This window comes from Mus caroli, unplaced genomic scaffold (assembly GCF_978045245.1).
Source record: "Mus caroli unplaced genomic scaffold, Mus_caroli_1 scaffold_13, whole genome shotgun sequence".
Taxonomy (NCBI): Eukaryota; Metazoa; Chordata; class Mammalia; order Rodentia; family Muridae; genus Mus; species Mus caroli.
The window spans coordinates 35,145,802-35,167,898 of record NW_028227268.1 but is presented as its reverse complement, the minus strand read 5'-3'; the positions used below and the strand labels follow the sequence as shown (position 1 = coordinate 35,167,898).

The window sequence follows — 22,097 nt, the reverse complement described above, 5'->3', positions numbered from 1 at the left end:
AAGACTGGTGTGGGCCTTGGGAAGGCATGGTACTTCTGGCTCAGCTCTGGGGAATGCATGCATCTTGTAGGAAAGACCTTAGACTGTAAAAGAGAAGAAAGTAAACTAATGAATAATATATGCTGATTTATAATCTGAGGCACCATCTTGTGCCATCTTTTATAACCAACCAGCATCTTAGTGTGCTTGCATTTCTCCACGCATGTCTGAGGATTTTAGTGGTTTTGGACATTTATCATGTACAAGATATGATTACACAGTGGAAAGGATACAAAAAAATCACTTATCCCTTTACATCTTTACATCACTTATCCCTTTACATCTTTGGAAAGCAAATACGATGTAAGCATAGTTGGAATGGGTACATTTTAGGGACTCTTCAGTTCTAAAACCTTTACATATTAGTATCAGATAGGATGAAGAAGTTGGGGGGTGGAGATTGAGGGAGTGCAAATGTGAGGGGGGGAGAGAAAGGAGAGAGAGAGAGAGAGAGAGAGAGAGAGAGAGAACACAGGTGCATAAATTTACAAGTCATTGTTCTAAAAGCCAAAGAAAACAAATTAGAAGGCAGAAATAAGAGTTAGTTCAGAGGTCACAAAGTCCAGTGTCTCAGGCAACAAGATAACAAGCTTCAGAGTCAGGCACAAAGGACACCCCACTTTGATTCTCCTACTTATCTTGTATGACCTTGGAGAGATCACCTAAGGTCTAGGAATTATTTTTATTTGTAAAACAGAACAATAGCACTGCGGTGCTTAGCACACAGTGACACACTGACAGCCACTGACTGACTACATTCACACTGCAGTGTATCTCTGGCTCCCTGGTCTGACTTTAAACTGCTTATGTGAGAAAAGGAATGTGCTTATTTATTTCTATGAAGCAGCATTTAGCACAGTGTTTGTCAAATGATAAATACTGTTATGAATAAACATTATCATTATAGTAAAATTATTTTATCATTTGAAATCCTTCCTGTAGTAAGGAAACAGTAAACTTCATGTTAACTGTTTTAAAAAATAGTTTTAAATTGTATTTTCTTAGAATTTACTGTTAATTATGCATATCATAAAATGTCAGATGATTTGGTACTTTGTTTGAACATAGCCGGTCATCTATGCTGAAGGAACTGAATAATATAATAATTTCCCATGGTCTGTATCAACCACAAAAGCTACCAGGCAACAGAGAAAGCTGTATTTATTTGACAACCACTTTAAAAAAGTTATAATAAAATAAAAAGCTTTTTAAACCAAGGAAATTCTCAAAATGGAAAGCTCAATTAATTAAAATCTTTTATAGTCTTCAGGGAAATGAGAAGAAATTCAGTTTCATGGTTTGATGATTCTGACCTATGTAGGAATATAAAATGTACTAATTACTTAATGTCGTATTTAATGGGCTTTTCCACTGTGGCGTTTAATTAGCTCATTTGACTAAGAGCATGACTTTAAGGTGCTTTTTACAATTATTGGACTTTGTTTTAAGAGAATGCCTTTATTTTATATTTTATTTTCAATGTTTTAGCCTCCTCCTCTTCCTCTTCTTCCTCCTCCCTCACTGGGATCAAACTCAGGCCTTCGTGAATGCTTCTGAATTACTTTGCCTCTTAACTGCACCCTAGCTCACTGATCGTCAATATAGTTTAATTGACCTAACTTACCATCTTTTTGCTCAGTTTTTGATAAGTGCTGGGACTCGAACCCAAGTCCTCAGTAGATGCTAATATCACTTGTCCTCTATTTTCTCTTATAGTCAATGAAATTCTGGCCTTTAATGACAAAATTTACTTGGAGTCATTTTTAATGCACTATTCAAAAGACTAGTGACTTTACAGTGACAATTCTGAACCTTTACAGCAGACGGGTACAATGGTAACACTTTTAGAATACGTACTATCAATTCCTCAAGTTAATTTAGAATCTACTGCTTATTAATGGCCAGTATGTGTTTTATGGGGTTCTAAAATATCATATGTTACATTTATGATATTAATATAGTTTTCAAACTCAAAAGTCTTTCCCTTCCTTAAAATAATTTTTAAAAGTAGGGGCTGGAAAGATGATTTATCAGTTTAGAACACTACTTGCTCTTGCAAAGGACAGGAGTTCAATTCCCAGCACCCACATGGTGGCTCATAACCATCCCTAACTCCAGTGCTAGGGGATCCAACAGGGCCTCTGACATCCTCTTCTGGTCTTCACAGGCACCAGACATACACATGGTACACACATATATATGTAGGCAAAACACTCATATATTTTAAATAAAATAATAAAATTTTTTAAAAGTATCTGGGTGTGGTGGTATGTGCCTTTAATCCCAGCACTAGGGAGGTAGAGGCAGGTAGATTTCTGTGAGTTCTAGGACAGCCTGGTGTACAGAGTAAGCTCTAGGCCAACCAAGGCTGCATAGTGAGACTGTGTCAAAATATTTTTAAAAAAAAATTTTTAAAAGGGGGGCTGAAGTTGTGCCTCAGTGATAGAAAACATGGTTGGCATTCATGAAAATTTTGGTTCAAGGTTCAAACATCAGCATCAAAGAAAGTAAATATGAACTGAGAAATGACAGTTAGCAAAGTGTTTGCTGGGCAAGCAAAGGACCAAAGGATCTCACCAATGCCCACAGGCATGGCATCGCTCCTATAATGCCAGTGCTGGGAAGACAGAGACAAGAGGCAGATCCCTAGAGCTCTTGACAACCAAGTAGCCTAGCTCAATCAGTGAACTTCATGTTCACTGAGAGACCCTGTCTCAAAAAACAAGGTGGGGAGCAATTAAGGAAAGTGATATTGACCTCTGACCTCTGTGTGCATGTATAAGCACACATTTTAAGAAGGGATTGCTTTTCAAAACAGACACGCATTGAGTAGATGGCTATAACATTAGGAATTAAAAATATAGAGGGAAAAAAAAGCTGCCTCTGGCTACTTCAATAATAATTGAAATTTAAAATTTAAATAGATTGCAGCATTACTCAACTACTTAATAGGAAAAAAATATCTCCAGGCATCTTGGTAAATGAACAATTACCTTTAAAGAAAAAAATTGCCATTCCTACCAACTATGCACCAAGATGCAAACTGCTTTTTTAATTTATTGTTTAAATAATTGCTGGATTCCAAATTCTGTTTGCAATAGCAGCACTAAGAACTTTTTCATTTCTTTTCTTTTATAAAGGGAAGGGGTGACGGTGAAGAGTGCCTGCCGATGAGGGTGGGTGGTTTTTGTAAAATGATTTCTTATTTTTATATTGTGTGCATTTGGTGTTTGGCCGTCAGATCTTCTGGAACTGGAGTTTTGGATCACTTTACAGTTGGATCACAGCAGCCAGTTGTGAGCTGGCATGTGGATGCTGGGATTCAAACCCGAGTCCTCTAGAGGAACTAACTGCCAGTGCTCTTAACTGTTGAGCTATTTCTCCAGCCCCACTTTTTTCTATTATTAAAAGGAAGCATTTAAAATAGTATTTGGTGAAGAAGAAAAAAAAATCCTTAAACTGCTCTTCATCTATAGGCAGTCTCTAAACCGGCTAACTCTGCATGAAAGACAATATGAAGTCGGCTTCCCCTCTCCATTGAAAGTGAAGCTAATTATAGTAACCAGAAGATGCCTGCCTGTGGCAGAAAGGCAGAGAATTGTGTATCTGTGAGTATCTCAGGAGACAGTGTTGACTAAGTTAGACTTGAGGAAGAAAAAACCATGTCAGCCAGACATAGTGGTGAAAAGCTTTAATCTTGACACTAGGCGGGGCAGAGGCAGGTGGCTCTCTGTGTTCCAGGACAGCCTGTTCTACACAGAGAAACCCTGTCTCCAAAAGGAAGAAAGACCAATGACTGGGAAATTAGTTGGGAGGCTACTAAAGTAATAATACAAGATCTGATAAAAGGCCAGACTAGAGCTAGGGAGATGGCTGTGGGTAAAACGCTCGCTACACAAGTGTTAGGGCCCAAGTTCAAATCTCTAAAATCCCATGGAAAAGCCAGAGGTGGAGGGACAATAGGCTCACAGGCCAGCTAGCCTGGGGTACACAGTGGAAAAACAAGGTAGAAAGTGAAAAGTGACACTGAAGGCTGTCCTCTGACCTCCAGAGATGCCTGGACTCACACATGGACACATGCACTCATGTGTGTGCGCACACACACATACATAACATGAGAAACTTTAAAAAATCATCTGAATTAAGCAAACGGCAATGATAAAAACTCCAGGAGTTACTACACTTGCTTGCATCTTCACTGAGATTTTTCTTGATAGAAAATAGGTTTGCAATGTAACAAGAATCATAAAATGGTTGCCATTGACTGCCATTCCTTACCTCAGACTCTCTAGAGAACAGTACATTGACATACCGATAGGGAAACTTTTCTTTCGCATCTGTCTTGGCTTTCTCGTCTACAGAATTATTTACTAATATAATAATCTATTTCCTGCCATGGATAAGGGAGGGAACAAGCCTGTAACAGTGGCGAAACCAACTCTCCACAATGTCGTGTCAGGACAGTGCGCTACTGGATGAGGGCAGCAGTCATTCCAGATGCAGACAATGCTGACCGTCACCAGATTTATAACTTGCACTTTATTTTCCACAAAGATGCTTTTATTTACCAATCTAAATTGGAGAAGTGCCCTGGGCAAGGCAGGCTTCCCCACCCACTCCCCAGATATGGTCTTTGTCAGTGCCGCTGATAATAACCTCAGGCTTGAGTTCTTTTTCTCTTTTCTCTTTAAGTCAAAATGTTGGACTGAGGCTGTGACTCAGTTGGTGGAGCACTTGTCCAGCACACCCCGAGCCCTGGCCTACATTTCTACTACTATCTGAAACCAGGCATGTGGGTGCACACTGTAATCTCAGCCTTGGAGGAGGGGAGAGAGGACTGAAGACTCAGAATTATCCAAATACAGATCAAGTTCTAGGCCAGCCTGGGCTACATAAGATGCTGTTTCAAAACACAACAACAAAAGGCAAAGGCCGTGGGCTGGGTGGGGCTATAGTTGAGTTGGTAGAGTGCTTTCAAACATGAACAGAGTCCTGAGCTCAATCTCCAGTACCACATAAATCAGCAGTGGCGGTGCATCAGGCCGGTCGGTAGCCCAATACTCGGGTGGCAGAGGCAGGAGGATTAAAAGTTCAGTGTTATCTTCAGCCACATAACAAGTTCAAAACCACCGTTTCATATAATACTTTTTTTTTCCAGGACAGGGTCTCTCTGTGTAGCCCCAGCTGTCCTGGAACTCACTCTGTAGACCAGGCTGGCCTTGAACTCAGAGATCTGCCTACCTTTGCTCCTTAGTGCTGGGATTAACCACCCAGCACATGATACTCTTTAAAAAAAGACAGGTGATAACTCAGACAATAATGGTTTTTGCCACCAAGCCTAATGACCAGAGTTCCATGCCAGGAACATACATGGTGGAATGAGAGAGCTGACTCCTCCAAATTATCCTCTGACCTTCATGTGACCTCTAAACACATGCCCACACATATAACAAACAAACAAATGTAATCTTTTTAAACTAGAAAGAAATAAATAATTCTATGGGGAAGAGATATTTAAAAATAAAACCTAGTAGTTGAGTTGAACAATAAAAGAAAAGAAAAGAAAAAAAAAGCTGATTGAGCAAAGAAAACAAAAGCCCAGAGGTGGGGAGAGAGCACCTCGGTTCTGCAAACTCCATCAAGATCTTTATGATTGGGGAATAGTTACCAGCAAGAACACAGGGTAGCTGAGGTGAGAAGGGGTGAGGCAGCCGGGAGCAGCCTCAGGTAGGACCCTGCAGGCTCATCAAGCAGGGCAGCCCCAGCTACAAACTGAGGACACTAGATACGTTTAAGAAGACAGAGAAGCAACACCCTGAAATATGCAAAATTGCCTGCTACTTTGTAGCTTGGACCAGGCTGGTGCAAGGCAGAGCATTTTGTTTTCATTTAGAAATGAAATGAAAAGGTTTCTAAACAAAATAATTAAAATGCTCCATTTTGCTTCTCTATGAGGGGCTAGAGACTTCCTGAAATGGTTCCCTAAAGACGCACAGCTCTAAACACGGAAACCTAAGAATGTGAATGGGACATCACTTGATGTTTGTGTGCTTATTACGCTGTGCTAGTTTCTCTCCCAGTGCTAGGGATTGAACTCAGGGGTCCCACACATGAGGGATAAAACTGTTATCACGGAGTGAAGCGTACAACTCCAGCCTTTAAAGGAATATGTATTACGTCTAAACCTGTACTGTTTGCTAGGACAACCACTGACCACCCTGTGGCTCATAAGTGTTCAAGTAGAGATAGAATTGTGCTGTCTTTATAAAATATGCACAGGACTTTAAAAACATGAAATAAGAATTTATATATTATTTATGTAGATTACAGAGAGATTGAAATGTAAATGTTTTGGGTACTTCTGGATAAATCAGTTATTAAGAATAAACTAACCTCTTTTTCTTTTCAATTTTTTTCTCTTTTATTCAAGATAGGATTTCCCTACATAATCCTGGCTGGACTCATTGTATAATCCAGACTGGCCTCAAACTCACAGCAATCCTTCAGCCTCGGCCCACTGACTGCTGAGGTTACAGCTACCACACCAGCTCTTTTCACTTTCTGCTGTGTGATTGATGCAAAATTTAAAACAATACGTGTGACTCATATTTACATTCCTATGGAATAGGGGATGGGGGGCGGGGTTAGCTGAATGGTGAAACATCTGCCTAGCAAATACACAGCCTTGGTTCAGTCATCAGCTGCAAGAAAATACAACAAAACAACAAAACCAGGGCCGGGCAGTGGTGGCACACGCCTGTAATCCCAGCACTTGGGAGGCAGAGGCAGGTAGATTTCTGAGTTCAAAACCAGCCTGGTCTACAGAGTGAGTTCCAGGACAGCCAGGACTGCCCAGAGAAACCCTGTCTCGAAAACAAAACAAAAACAAAATCAAACAAACAAAAAACAACAACAACAAAACAGGTAACCTACTCGATAGAGCTGGTCTAGCGTTCTAGGTACTCATTCCTCTTCTACAATGTTCCAAATCAGGATTATAATCAGCCAAAAGTATTTGTCTCTATATAGCTGGGTAAAAATGAAAGGTGTTATAGCAAATGAAATAGCAACAAGACGGGATAGAGAGATGGCTCAGTGGCCCAGCACCTGCATGACAGCATACAACTGTAACACTGGTCCAGTGCCCTCTTCGGCCTTCCCAGAATGCAACACACACACAAGATTAAATTTACTTACTTTTAAATTTATTTATAGAATGGAGGGTTTTTCTGAGGCTTATGGTTCTAAGGGTTATGATAAGAGTCCCTCACCATCAGAGAGGGGTAAACAAAATTTTAAATAACTAGAATGTAAAGAAAGCAGACCTCTCACAGTGCTATTGGACAAAGCAATTTGGTAATATTGATACAAAATACCAATCTGACCATTCTTCTTCTAAATATACAACTCAGAAAGTTATGAACATATGCATATGGAGACATATCCAAAGTGTAGGGAATTTATAGGGCAGAGGTCACCGGCAACTGCAATGCCAGAGACTTCATTTCCCATACTCCTTTGTTGGGGAATGCAGGTCATGGTGCACATGACTAGTCTAGCCAGTGGAACATGAAGAAAAATGATACATCTTTGCTACCTTTAAGGCCTGGCCTCTAAAACCCGCAAACACCAGTCTCTTTCTAATTGTTAACTGATGGATGCTGATGCCTACAGCAACTTTGCAAAGCTCCAGAGCTTCTATCAGCCTGGCTCTCTCTCACCAAAGCCATGAGACACAGATCCTTCCTTGCTACTGAAGGGACTCCATATGAGCAAGAAATTAACGTGATAAAACTTTGAGGTTTCAGGATGTTTCCATTAGGACAACTAGTGTTCACTTCCTGATATGTGAATACTATCTCCAAAATGGAAACGACCCACATGTCCACCAAAATGAGACTGAATAAATAATCACAGCCAAGAAGAAAACAGAATGTAGTAGCTAAAAATGGGAAGATAAAAGAACTACTTCTACTGGGTACATCTGTTTTTCAAAGGTCTTTAAAAAGCTCATTACCAAAAAAACCAAAAACCTCACTATGTGTTGACCAAATCAGGTGCAGTTAAATGTATTACAGGCTGGGTTTTTTTTTTTGTTTTTTGTTTGCTTTTTTGTTTTGTTTTTTTGTTTGTTTGGGTTTGTTGTTTTTTTGTTTTGTTTTGTTTTTTTGAGACAGGGTTTCTCTGTAAAGCCCTGGCTGTCCTGGAACTCACTTTATAGACCAAGCTGGAATCAAACTCAGAAATCCGCCTGCCTCTGCCTCCCGAGTGCTGGGATTAAAGGCGTGCGCCACCATGCCCGGCTACAGGCTGGTTTTGAACTTGCAGCAATTTTTCTGCCTCAGCCTCTGGGTGCTGGGATTACAAGTATGAGCCACCACACTTGGTTCCATAAAAAGTGTTTCATTTCATTAAAATAATTGAAACTGTAGTAATATGTTGAAACTAAATAATGAATATATTAGCATTTTGTCTCATTCTGTTTTTTTTTTTCAATAAATTACTTTATAATACTAACGCTCATTTCTTTATACTGTCATGCATGGATGATCAAAAAATATATAAACTGAGAAATGGGCTCATTGATGGTTTATTTCATCTCTGTAGGAACATCATATAGTGTACTTACTCAAAAACACTATGTCACTAGGTAATATAATCTTATTGTACCAACATTGTATGGTCCGCCGATGTAACAAATACTGTTATGACTTGTGTGACAAAAAAAAAACCTGCTTCAAGTATAAAATAGTAAAATCATGTTAAAAGACATTAGAGCTAGGTAACTAGGTATCAAAAACCTTAAAATAAATACATAAATATCTTGTTGTTGTTGTTGTTGTTGTTTTGCATTTTTGTGGGGGGTTTGGTTTTGTTTATTTTTATTAAGACAGGATCTCTCTATGGAGCCCTGGTTGTCCAGAAACTTCCAAGCTGGCCTGGAACTCACAGAGATCCACGTATTTCTGTCTCCCAAATACTGGAATTAAAAGTGTGTGCCACCATACCCAGATGTAAATATCTTTTAATATAGCAATCTCAAATCCAGAAATAAGTCTTAAGAAAATGAGACTTATCCAAAGGATGATCACCACAATATCCTCAAGTAATCAAAAGCTGGGAACACCTAACATGTGCTTAGAACTCAAATTACTGAACACTCACAGAAAATCCTATAAGTGAGGAGAGACGTGATATATATATATATATATATATATATATATATATATATATGAGAGAGAGAGAGAGAGAGAGAGAGAGAGAGAACCATACATTGCCTGCATCTTAGAAGGGACTTTGGACGTTAGACACCTTTAGAACTGTAAGACTATGGGACTCATGTTATTGGACTGAGTTTATTTTGCATTGCTAGATAGGATGGCAACAAGCCAATGGGAGAAGGGACAGAAAACTATAGCTTGGATGTAAAATGTGCACCACAGGGTCATACATTTGAACACTGCCGTTTGGGAAGGGTGTGGAACATTTTAGAAGGGGCCTCGCTGGTAGACACGGGCACACAGGGGCAGGGCTTAGACAGTTCTAGGTAGCCCAGTTTTGGCTCAACATTTCCATTTCCTCATCTGTCCAGATAGAACATGTCACACCTAAAGCTCTGCCACCATAAAGGGCATCCCACCCACCATGCTTCTCTGTATCCTTTTCCCCTAGGCTGCTTCTTACTTCTGTAGAATATTTTTTCTCAGCAACAAGTCACACACACACAGCATGCACGCATAATCTGTCAACTTGTCAGGGTCTGCCTATGAAGGAGCTGCGAGACTGGTTTAAATGAGATTGGAAGATGCACTATGGCCGGCACTATCTCATAGCCAGAGCCCTAGGATAAACGTGAGAAGGCAAGCGAGGTGCTGGCGCTCACTTCCATCTGCTTCCTGCCAGTATTCTCCTATTCTTCTGCTCCGTGGCTGCAGCTGCATCCTCAAGCTGTGAGCCAAAATAAACCCCCTTTCCCTTCTCCTGCTTTTGTGAGATGCTTTGTCAATGATGAGAGAAACAAGCAGTGCACAGGACCTTGGTATTATAGCCCAGGTTAGCTAAACTCACCATCCTCCTGCCTCAGCCCTCTAAGTGCTGGGGGTTACTGGCTTGTTTTGTTTGCAGTGCTGGGATCAAACTGCTTGTCATGCCCATGCTACACATGTTCTTGCCACTGAGCCACATCTTCACCCCACTATACCAATCTCTCTCTCTCTTTTAATTCCCCACTTTAAAACATGGTTTCACTATGGAGCCCTGGCTGGCCTCAAACTCAGAAATCTACCTGCCTCTGCCTCCCAAGTGTGAAAATGAAAGGTCTGTGCCACCATGCCCAGACCAGTCTGTTTGTTTTTTAAAGATCTATTTATTTATTTTATGTATGTGAATACATTGTCATTGTCTTCAGACACACCAGAAGAGGGCATCAGATCCTGTTACAGATGGTTGTGAGCCACCATGTGGTTGCTGGGAATTGAACTCAGGTCCTCTGGAAGAGAAGTCAGTGCTCTTAACTGCTGAGCCATCTCTCCAGCCCTGTTTGTTTGTTTTTGAGACAGGAGACAGGGTTTCTTTATGTAGCCCTGGCTGTCCTGGAACTCACTATGTAGACCAGGCTGGCCTTAGAATCAGAGATCCACCTGCCTGTGCCTCCTGAGTGCTGGGATTAAAGGCGTGCACCACCACTGCCCAGCAGACATTTCTTATATACCAATGTTTCTTAAACACACAACATTTCTGCTTGTACTCTACTCATTTCTGAAACATACTATCTTTTTTGGAAAAATTATGTTTAACTAAGTAGGGCACAACAAAAGTTTTATGCAGTAGGCAGTGGTAGGGTACACCTTTAATCCCAGCACTTGGGAGGCAGAGGCAGGTAGATCTCTGAGTTTGAGGCCAACCTGGTCTACAGAGTTCCAGGACAGCCAAGGCTACATTAAAAACAACAACAACAAAACAACAAAACTTGTGTTTCTGTTACAAAGTTCAATCTTAAACTTAAAAACATATATATTTATGGGTGTGTATAGGCATGAGTATTTGTGTGTGTGTGTATGTGTGTTGGGTTTGGGGGATGTGGTGGGAGGTATGCACACAGAAGCAGGAGGAGGAACTGGATCCCTCACAGCTGGAGTGTTGACGGTACACCTGTCTTGTTAGGGAGTGCCAGGACTCGAACTATGGTCCTCATGCTTGCATAGCAAGCCCTCAGTCTCTGAGCCATCTCTCTAGCCCCCAGTTATTGCAGAAAAATTTAAGTTATTTGTCCATTTCATGAGAACTAAAAAATTTTAAACTAGGAAATATAATCCTTAATTTTATTTAATCAGGCACAGGTGAACTGCACAGTTTACAATGCTCTAAAAGTTAGAGCAGGCACCACTATTAATCTCTGAGTCACAGGTTTACTGCAAAATCAGCTGCGTTCAGAGCAAATTACCAATTTCCATAATTACAGCAAATATTAATAGCACTTATCTTCTTGGCACAACTGGGGATTGGATCTGAGGTCTTCCTTATGCTAGGCAAGAGATTCACCACTCAGCTACATCCTCATCTTCAACTCTTGCATTTTGGAAGAGCATGCTATGTGTCCTTAAACTTGCTGTAGCACAGGCTGGCCTCAAATGGGCCATCCTCCAGCCTCCATCTTCAGAATGCTGAGAATTACAGTTATGCACTACCATGCCTGGCTTAATTCTATATTTTGTATATAATAGATTTTTGCCATTTTTCTTTTGCTCTTGTGAATTTAGTTACACCTTACTGTAAAGATCACCGGTTGAATGGAGGAGATATAGACATTAGACATGAGTGAAACAAGAGCTTATAGAGTATGTGCTGGGCAGTCTGGAAGGGGACATAGAAGGGACACAGGTCATCATAAGTGAGGGGATGGTTTCCTAAACAATGCACAAGAGATTGGGCTGAGTGGTGGCTGGAGTGTATTCTCAGCAGAGTAAAAGACACGATTGGGGAAATGCAGATATTAAAGAGAGAATAAGATATGCACACTGACATAGTCTGCTGTAGCTGGTGTAGTTGCTAGAAGTGGATGGGGAGAGGGATACAAAGTCTCACTTCCTACAGCTCGGCTTTGCCTAAAGAAAGGTCCAGCTTTGTCCTCAGGTCTGAGGAGGAAGGTCTCCAGAATCTCTGATTACATCAGAGATAGTCCTAAGAGTAGATGCCAGTGAGAATTCTGAAAACTGGGACTTGGGTGGGACTCAGAATGTCATACTCTGAGCACTGCACCACGTATTTGCACTGGGTGATGTACTCCTGAGCATAGAACACTCTTGACTTCTGCTGCTTTTGTAGAGTACACCTCTTCCTTGCGCTGGTTTTAATCTATAGCTTGTCCTTGCAATAAACTATATTCATAGTGGTCAATGAGTTCTATTTGTCTTTCTAGAGAAGTACTGGATTTGAGGGTAGTTTTGAGAAACCCCAAACATTCAGCACTGGTCTTAGAAATGAGGGTGGTCTTATATGATCTCTTTCTTCTAAACTTTGTTGGAATTCTGTCTTTATAGTTGGGATCAGAAATCTTGTATTAACTCACATAGTAAAAGAAGAGAACTGACTCCCAGAAGCACACCCCCCCCACACACACTATACATATATATGTAATATTATTACTAATATTAGTGTGTATATATATATAGCAATATATATTAGTAATACATATTACTACTAAAATTTTTAAATGTTTTAGCATAACACTTAGAAAATCTATATAATCTGAAGCTGGAGAGATGGTTTGGTGGTTAAGAGCACTCACGGCTCTTCCAGAGGACTCAGGTTCAGTTCCCAGCACCCACATGATGGCTCACCCATCTGTTAACTATGCATGTGGTGCACTGACACAGACATATGTCAACTAAACACATACAGAGAGAGAATAAATAAAACTTAAAAAGAAAAAAATCTATACGACTCAGTCTGATAGTAGTAACTCCGGCCACAAAAAAAAGGTAAATAAAATGAACAAGAGGGAATAGTGTAAATGAAACATTTACAAGGTTAAATAGACAAATCAAATGTGATATCAGGGATATACTCACGACGAAGAGTATCGGGTGTCAGGCTGGAGCTGGAGCTGAGGGTGTAAGGCTAACCTAGCTTGAAATCCCCACAACACAGCAAACAGCCACTCCGAGATTACCAGGGTTTTAGACACCAGGTGGAAGCTGTTCCATTAGCAGTCAAAGCAAGGATGGAGACAGAGCTGGGAGCCATTAGCACAACCACAACAGCCAATCACGTGAGTGAATGGTATTGAGGACAGAGCAGTCTCGAGAGGGTCAAGGACAGAACATCGGCATAAGACGACGGGAAGGCTATTTGAAAACTCACAGCAAAGTGCCAGCCTCAAAGGCGAAGAGAAGAGAAAAACTTGGGAACTACGATTGACACTAAGCTGTATTTATATCACCCTTTGTGTGTGTAAGTTTTCTCCACTTTTTTTAGTGAACCTTTATTACTCTTTATAAGGAAGTGTTTCATTTTTGAGATGAGTGATATGATTTTCATGTGTATGTACGTAAAAACGAAACAAAGCTGAACGATTTTCTGACCTTTCCCAAAGTCATTCATGATTCAACAGAACTGATTCAACAGAACTGAATTATTAGTGTCTATAATCAGTGATTTTGTTTTCCAAACCATTCTAAAAGTGCCATCTTCAATGCTACAGCGAGCCATCTGTAACTACTTAACTTCGCCAGCCTGCTGTGATAGCTCCCTTCCCCCTTGGGAAGCCCATCCCAGCCGAAAGGAATAACCGAGAAAACAACTGCTTTGAAAATGTGACAACTCAGCTTTAAAATGAGACTTCAGTGTATTTGATCCTCACAGATTCAAACAAATTGATCCTTAGTGTTGCATGGGGCTGGGAGACACACAGTACTGACTGACTTATTAACCTATGCGAGTTGCTTATACCCTCGAATTCAAGTTGAATATAACATCAGTTACAATGTCTTAAGTGAGAATTAGGAAGTCAGGAGATGTGGCTTAATGGTAGAATGGATACCTACCAGGAGAAAAGGAGCCAGGCATGGGATCCTAGTACTTGGAAGATGAAAGCAGGAGAACCTTTCCATAGGTGGGATGGGAGCTGTTGATATTTTAAAATTATTGCTCTTTCAGAATTACATGTTGCTTTTGCATAGGAGTGGGATACTGATATACAAGTTTTATATTTTGAAGCAGTAAGGTAAAATTTTTATCCTAAATATTACTCTAAAATACTTTTTAGCCAGAGATGGTAGCTTACCCCATTAAGCCCAACACTTAGGAGACAGAGGCAGGAGAATCTCTATAGGTTCCAAGCCAGCCTGGTCTACAGAGTGAGTTCCAGGACAGCCAGGCCTACACAGAGAAACCTTGTTGAGAGAAAACAAAACAAAACAAAACAAAAATCCAAATAAACAACCAAACCAAACCTCTTCTCAAAAGAATTTCTTTACTTTTATTTTTGTGTGTGTGAACTGTATATATGTACACCACATCCATGCTTGGGCCCACTGAGGATAGGAAAGGGCACAGGATCCATTGAAGTGGAGTTAAAGGCAGTCATGAGCCGCTAGACATGAGTGCTGGAACCAAATCTCCATCTGTATACAATAGCAGCAAGCGTCCTTCTCCAGCTTCTAAGACACTTTCAAGTTGTCTAAACCTTCACTCTTTTCTTAGCTACATAACTTGTTTTTGTTGTTGCTGCTGTTTGAGGGGTTTTGTTTTGGGACAGGGCTGCTATGTAGCCCTGGCTGTTCTGGAAATCTCTCTGTAGATCAGACTGGTCTCAGAACTCAAACAGATCAGCCTGCTTCCCTAGTACTGGGATTAACGGTGTGGGCCAGCACTGGCTGGCGATCTTGCTACCTGTTTTAAGTCACTTCTGAGTTTACCAAGATTAGGAATAACAGATGTCTTCTGTTCTTAGTCTCAAATTTGAGAGAACCAAATAATGGAGGAAAATGTGTTACTATACTACACTCCTAAGCAAAATTTCAGCTGGGCATGGTGGCAAAGGACTGAGAATATAGCCCAGTGAACTTGGTGAACAATCATTAGGTCCTAGGTTCAATTTCCAAAACAGGTGAAGAGAAAACACGGAGAGAAGTTGAGATAATGTATCTTTTTAAGTCTTCTTTATCTATTTGTGGTCAGCTTTACTTCTAGGGACAGGAGAGAAGACTTGGTGTTTAAGAGTCTCAAACAAACAAACAAACAAACAAACAAAACAAAAACAAACAAACAAACAAAAAAAAAGAGCACTCACTGCTCTTTTGAGGACTGGAATGGGGTTCCCAGGACCCATGTGTCAACAATTAGCATCAGCCAGTAACTGCAGCTCTAGAGGATTCTACACCCCTGGCTTCTGCAGGTACCTGAACTCACATACACATACCTACAAAGAGGCACATAATTTTCTCAGACATTTGAGGTCATCATTCCCTCTGTGACAGGTGTTTTGAGAGTCAGAGATTAAGCCAGGAAATGTTGGAATAATTTCTACAAGACTCGTTTGTTTTTTTTTTTTCAAATCTGGATAGAGGCCTCACATGTAAAATGAAGAGCTTGAACAAAACAATGGCCGAACACTACAGTTGGCTGATCCTGATTCTCCTGACTAAGTCTTAAGCTTTTTTTTTTTGGGGGGGGGGAATAAAATAAAAACTAAAATTGTCATTACACATTTTGGAACTTTTTTTTTCATTTTGAAACTTTTAACCCACTAAGCACCTTAAAGATACGTCACGCCGGGCGTGGTGGCGCATGCCTTTAATCCCAGCACTCGGGAGGCAGAGACAGGCGGATTTCTGAGTTCGAGGCCAGCCTGGTCTACAAAGTGAGCTCCAGGACAGCCAGGACTACACAGAGAAACCCTGTCTCGAAAAAAAATAAATAAATAAAATCTTAATCTTAAAAAAAAAAAAAAAAAAAAAAGATACGTCACATAAACGAGCCAGCCATTTTATCTCAACTAGCATCAGAATAAAACACAGTACAAAGTCTGATATTATGTGAAGTCAGAGTATAAGTGTCCAATTTAAAGGGAAATAATATTTTCTAGCTGTAATTTTGCTAGTTTTAACTCAAACTCAAACTTCTGTGCTCCATTGGCGATTGCCTTCTCATCGTAATCATTTTTCTAATTGATATGTACATTAAGATTAATCTTGTTTCCTTATCACATTAAAAAAAAAAAAACACTCACATCTTACCATGTCATTCTGTGCATCTCAGTTTTAAAAGCCTTGAAATGTCCAGGACTGTACTACATTAATGGCAGTACGGGAGCGTCCCTAATCCTTAAACTGTCCCTACAATTCTGGGAGTGTATGTGTAAAGGTAAAATCTGTCCATAGAGGACTCGTCTGAGGTAAATCCCTTCACTTTGGTAAATACTTCCTCTATATTTAAGTGTCTGAATCATGTAATTTTTTAAAAAATGGCATTCTGTAGGTCCTTTTCTGTGATAGTTTACAAAAAAAAAAAAAAAAAGAAAGAAATACTCAACCATTAATGCTGTTTATCCCCAGGTGGTGGTATTACACGCCATTTTATTTTTGCATTTCCCCAAAACACACAATTCCCCTGGTAATTGAACAGTATTTTAAAATTAATTACTGGATGGTTTATAAAGTGTGGCATCCGCACAGTCCAATTCTACAGATCTGCTCAGTGGCTTTTCCCTTTGACAAGCTGCTGCTTTTAAGAGGAGAATGGTTTGATCAGTTGTCTATGAGGTCTGATGAAGACAAAATAGCTTTCTTTTCTAGGCCCCTCCAGGCTTTGAAGAAATCCAGGAATTGGGTTTGAACTTAGCTGCAGTGAATCTTGCGGTAGTAAACTTTTTGGGTGGTCAGAGTAACACCTTTCATTACAACTATTAGTTGAATGGCAAAAGACTCTCGGGTTTCCCAGTGTTTGCAGAGGCATTATTTCAGAACAATTCCATTTGGAAAGAAACACGATTGTAAACCGTTTCTATTTCAAGCCCATAAAAAGCAGAACTCGGATGAAAGGCAAAGCCTTGACCTTTCTATTTTAGACTTGCATCTGGGTAGCTAAGCCATCTGCTTTTCTCCCACCTCCCACCCCATCGACTTAATGGACTGAAAATACTGCACTTAATTGCAATTTTATCCAACCAGGCTGACTTTTCTGACTTACGACCCCGTCTTTTCACCTAACGGCTTGCTCGGTAGGGTTTTACTTACCCTTCCTTCCCAATTCCTCCCTACAGCTCTCAATTATAAGCTGTCAAATGTCTGCAAAGTATGATACTAGGCTCTCACGTAAGAAAGCCATCTATAGAGCCTTTTCATTTCAACAGTGAGCGCCTGACGGAAAATCTAGGGGTCTGGGCTCCTCTGGACACCGACGGTATTAGCTTTGTTGCGGTTATGTAGAAAGGCACCTCTTTCAGTCCGTAAAGGAGTCGCGCGTCCCCGCCGCCCAACAAGGAACGCAGCCCGGGAAAGGACAGACAGACGAAGGTGGGAGGAAACCCCGGGAAGAAAGGCGCAGGGAAGAATGGGGAGCCCAAGACGGGAGGGAAGACCTTGGCAGGAAGGCTCTGGAGGAAGGTGTACGAAGTAGCCGAGAAGCTGGCCGAGAGGGCGGGCGAAGAGGGGCCGGGGGCAGGCGGGGGGGACCCCGCCCGGGTGCCCCGCGGGGACATGGGTGGCGGGGACGGGAACCCAGGCCAGCACCCCGGGGATAGCGGCCCACCCGCGGCCGAGCCCCGCTACTTAACTATTTGTAGAGCTGCTGCAGGCACAGGTCCAGGCTCTCGCCCTCCACCTCCTCTCGGGTGATGCGCTCCGACAGCGGCCGCGGGAGCGGGGGCAGCGGTGGCAGCTGGGGCTGCGGCGGTGGCGGCACGGCCGAGTGCCCCGGGGCAGCCGCTTCCTCCTCTTCCTCCTCCTCGCCCTCCGCCGCCGTCTCCTCCTCCACCGCCTCGTCTTCGGGCTCGGGGTCTTGGTCCTGCTCCCCCTCCTCGGTCGCCTCTACCGTCGCAGCGTCCTCCCCCGGTTCCTCCCCCGAAGCCTCGGCCGCCTCAGCCGCGACCAGCTCGGCTTCGGGCTCGGGCTCCGGCTCGGATTCGGGTTCGGGCTCTGGCTCGCCGCCGCCGCACGGTCCGCGGAACTCGCCCAGGAACAGCTCCAGGAAGCGCCGGTAAGTTTTCTCCTCAGGGATGCAGCCCGCCATCGTTGCTCATGCCCCGAGGTCCACCGGGAAGGGGGTGGGAGGTGAGCCCAGGAGGAGGAGGGGGCTGCTTCGGAGCCTCGCCTCCCGCTACGGAGGGGGAACGGCCGCACCGGCACCGGCGATCAGCACTGGGTTGCCTGGAGAGGGCTCCCGCAGGCGTGCGCGCCACCGAGCTCGGACGTGCGCGGCCCGGGGGCGGGGGCGGAGCGCGCCACCCCGCTCCGGTCTGGAGGGAAAGTTGGTGGCGGGCGCGCGCACAGGGTCCAGCGGCGGCCCACCCGCAATCCCTACCGAGAGCTCAGCCCACGCTGCCTAGAGACTGTCGCCATGGCAACCGGTTCTAATTAAGAATTCCAAGGTCCCTCCCGTCGAGTCTGTGGAGTGGTAAGGACGCTGGACTCCTGCACTCTAACTTCGAATGTTCTTTGTGGGGTGAAGACCCTAGTTTCATGATAAGCACTGAGACATCTCTATTGGTTCCACCAGGAGTGTACTGACTTCAGTTTCCTTATCTGCTTGCCTTGCCGTAGTATATCTCTTGATCCGATGGCATGCAGTAAACACCTTTTACTGATGATATGCGTCGAAAAAGTAAAGGTCCGGGCACGAGCACCCAAAAAGGGTAGTTTCCTTTGCCTAGGTTCTTTCGTTTGATTCTATGTATCCTCCTTTCTCAAAAAGATGAACGTGAGAAATTAAACAGTAATTCGCTTGCTTAAAAGTCAAGACTTTCTAGCTGTGGCATTGATGTTAGAGCCCAATTCAAAGTCTCCAAAGCCTTTAGAATCTTTCCCCTTAACTCTGCTCTATGAAAATCTAGCTGTGCCTCGTATCCACACAATGTCTTATTTATACAGGGCTTTGCAGTTTACACGTGTTCGTCTCTAATCCTCACAGCCTTTTAAGGCAAAGGATATTACCGTTAGGATTCTGTTTTACAGATGAGGAAACAAGCCTTCAAAACAGTGACTTTGCTCAAGGTCAGAAGCAAGCGATGCAACAAGAATTCAATCCGAGACTGAAATGGTAGATTTCACTTGTAAGTTTTCCATCACCCAAAAACCCCTCCTTAGTTTCTGTATAATGCATGCCATTATATTATACTATCCTACCATATAATCCGTATTTTTGTCTATATTTTGTTTGTTCTTCCCCACCACCTCCTGTGTCTCTTCTTACTCCCTCCCCCAAGCTAGAACTGAAATGACTTTAAATTATTCTAATTTTCTTACCAAACTATAAACAAACCTATTATTTTCAGGCTTCATGGTGATGATGTTGGTGGTGGGTGCTTTGAGGATGTTGTGCTGTACAGCTGTATGGATGATAGCATCATTGCTGCATACTACCACGTCCACGGCAGCATGTAATTCAGCACAAACATAGTGATTTTTCCCCTCTGCTTTGAAAAAACATGTACTCACAAATTATCCACTCCATCTCTCCATTTATTGTTTCTGGGTTTCAGCTGGATTTAGGATCAGAAATACCATTTCCAGTCAGTTATTAATGACAGAAGAGGGTGCGTTCTCACCAACTGTTTTCCTATAATACTGTATTTTTAAATCCCTGACCTGATACTGTTATTTTAAGATTAAGTGGGTTGAACTTACTAATGGTATCATGTAAAATAGAGTTCTATTCTCTCTCCTAGGTCAAGATTAAATAATACATGATAGAAAGTGTATAGTAAATAATACACTTAGAATTTTTTCTATTTTTTTTCCTAAGATGAATGGAAAGACCAAACTAGTCTGTAGAAAGAAACTGCTCCATGGGATGCCAAGAAAGCCCTCAAAGTCATTTGTTTTCGACCTACTTGCTTACTGCCACTTCAGAAAAACTAGAGAAGAGCTGGGGTGCGGGCACAACCCTTAATCCCAGTACTTTGGAGGCAGAGACCAGTGGTGCTCTGAGTCCTAGGTCAGCCTGGACTGTCAAGTCCTAGGTCATCCAAGGCTATGTAATAAGACCTTGAATAATAATAATAATAATAATAATGGAGTGACAACTTTCTAGGTTGCAGCGACTTTAAACGCCAATTTTACATTCCAACTCTTACTATCCCCAATTTTAACACAGCGACATTTTAGTTCAGGAGTGCGTAGCTGTCAATGCTAACAATTCATGTCAAGCTTCTTACATCATAACGTAGCAGCCTCCCTCATTTAGATGACATTTGTGACATTAATTTATGACTCAGCCCACACATCAAAAGGGAAATGATATATGTTGGTAAAACAGTACTTCTAAGAATAAAAGAAAAAGCCCACACCTCTGCTGCTGGAAATGAGAGGCGTCTTTGCTTATATTAATGAAGACACTTTTTTACAAAGATCAATATAGATCCTATTGCATTCTTCTTAGCAAGGAAGCTTTGTCAGCGGCTGCTGGCAGCAGTGGTGGGATCTCAAAGCCCCTGTGTAGGTGGGCTGACCGATGTCGAGTCGCAGTCTGTCCTTCCCATCACCCTGCTTCCCTGTCTCCTCACACCTCCAGGTCCATTCTATTGCGTTTTTATCTAATAGAAAATGTGACGAGCCCTGGCACATTCTCAGACTCTCAGAGTCATTTTCTACATTTGCTTGGTTTTTCTCGGACCACCTGAACATCCTTCTCTGCTCTCAACATAGTCCGTTCTTTTTTCTCATCTTTGAATTTGCATGCCTCTTCTCTGGAAAATAAGACCAGACTTTACCGCCATTGTATTTTAAAGTAAATTTCATTATTAGCACTTGATGTGATTTTAGGATTTGCTGAAATATGTAATGAACTTTTTCATTAAAACTCAAGCCATGAAAAAGCATAATGTATGTAGAATGTAAAGTGATTTCTTTTGAAATATCTTTCTTACAAAAATTGTTGTTGTTGTTGTTTGTTTTGTTTTTGTTTTTTTGGCTTTTTCCGAGACAGGGTTTCTCTGTGTAGCCCTGGCTGTCCTGGAACTCACTCTATAGACCAGGCTGGCCTCGAACTCAGAAATCTACCTGCTCTGCCTCCCAAGTGCTGGGATTAAAGGCGTGAGCCACCACGCCCACCTAAAGGGGTTCTTCTAAGATCTTAGCTTGTGGAAGGAAATGCACAGTATCCTCTTATGGATCTCACGGTCATGTTTTTAAGGGTAGAAAAATGTTGAATTTAGTAGCTTCTTGTATAACCAGACATTTTCTCAGATATTTACCCAAGAGAAATAACTTGTCATACACAAAAAACACGCATAAAAACTTGTACATAAATGTTCACAGTTCTATTTATAAAACCTCAGACCTGGGAGCAATATGAACAGGTAAGACCGATAACTGTAGTATATTCACACAGCAGAATACTACTTGTCAATAAAAATAGATGAACTAAGGCCCAGCAGTTGGTGGTGCACACCTCGGATCCCAGCACTTGGAAGACAAAAGTAAGTGGATCTATAAATTTGAGGTCAGCCTGCCCTAAATAGCAAGTTCCAGACAACCAAGAATCCACAGAGAAACACTGTCTTGAAAAGAAGAGAGAAAGAAAGAAAGAAAGAAAGAAAGAAAGAAAGAAAGAAAGAAAGAAAGAAAGAGAAAGAAAGAGAGAGAGAGAGAGAGACAGACAGACAGACAGACAGACAGACAGACAGAAAGAAAGAAAGAAAGAAAGAAAGAAAGAAAGAAAGAAAGAAAGAGGAAGGAAGAAAAAACAAAAAACAACAAAACAAAACAAACAAAATAAACAACCCCCACAAAAAAAAAAAAAGAACTAGGCTACATGTGGTGGTACATGCCTGGAATCCCAGGACTCAGAATACAACAGGAAAAAACGAAAAGAAAGAAAGAAGGAAGGAAGGAAGGAAG

The 22,097-nt window shown here is 41.8% G+C and overlaps 1 protein-coding gene across 2 annotated transcripts in view; it reads right to left on the bottom strand.

The window, feature by feature from the left end:
- Ppm1e (protein phosphatase, Mg2+/Mn2+ dependent 1E) overlaps positions 1 to 18,439 on the bottom strand; it is a 137,480-nt gene extending 119,041 nt beyond the window's left edge. For both annotated transcript variants that reach the window (XR_015045005.1, XM_021176229.3), the window contains exon 1: positions 17,816 to 18,439. Coding sequence is in view for 1 of the 2 variants with exons in the window: in XM_021176229.3 (XP_021031888.1) it covers positions 17,816 to 18,270 (455 nt within the window). In the remaining variant the exon portion in view is untranslated. The remainder of the gene's footprint in view (positions 1 to 17,815) is intronic.
- Between the last annotated feature and the right edge of the window lie 3,658 nt (positions 18,440 to 22,097).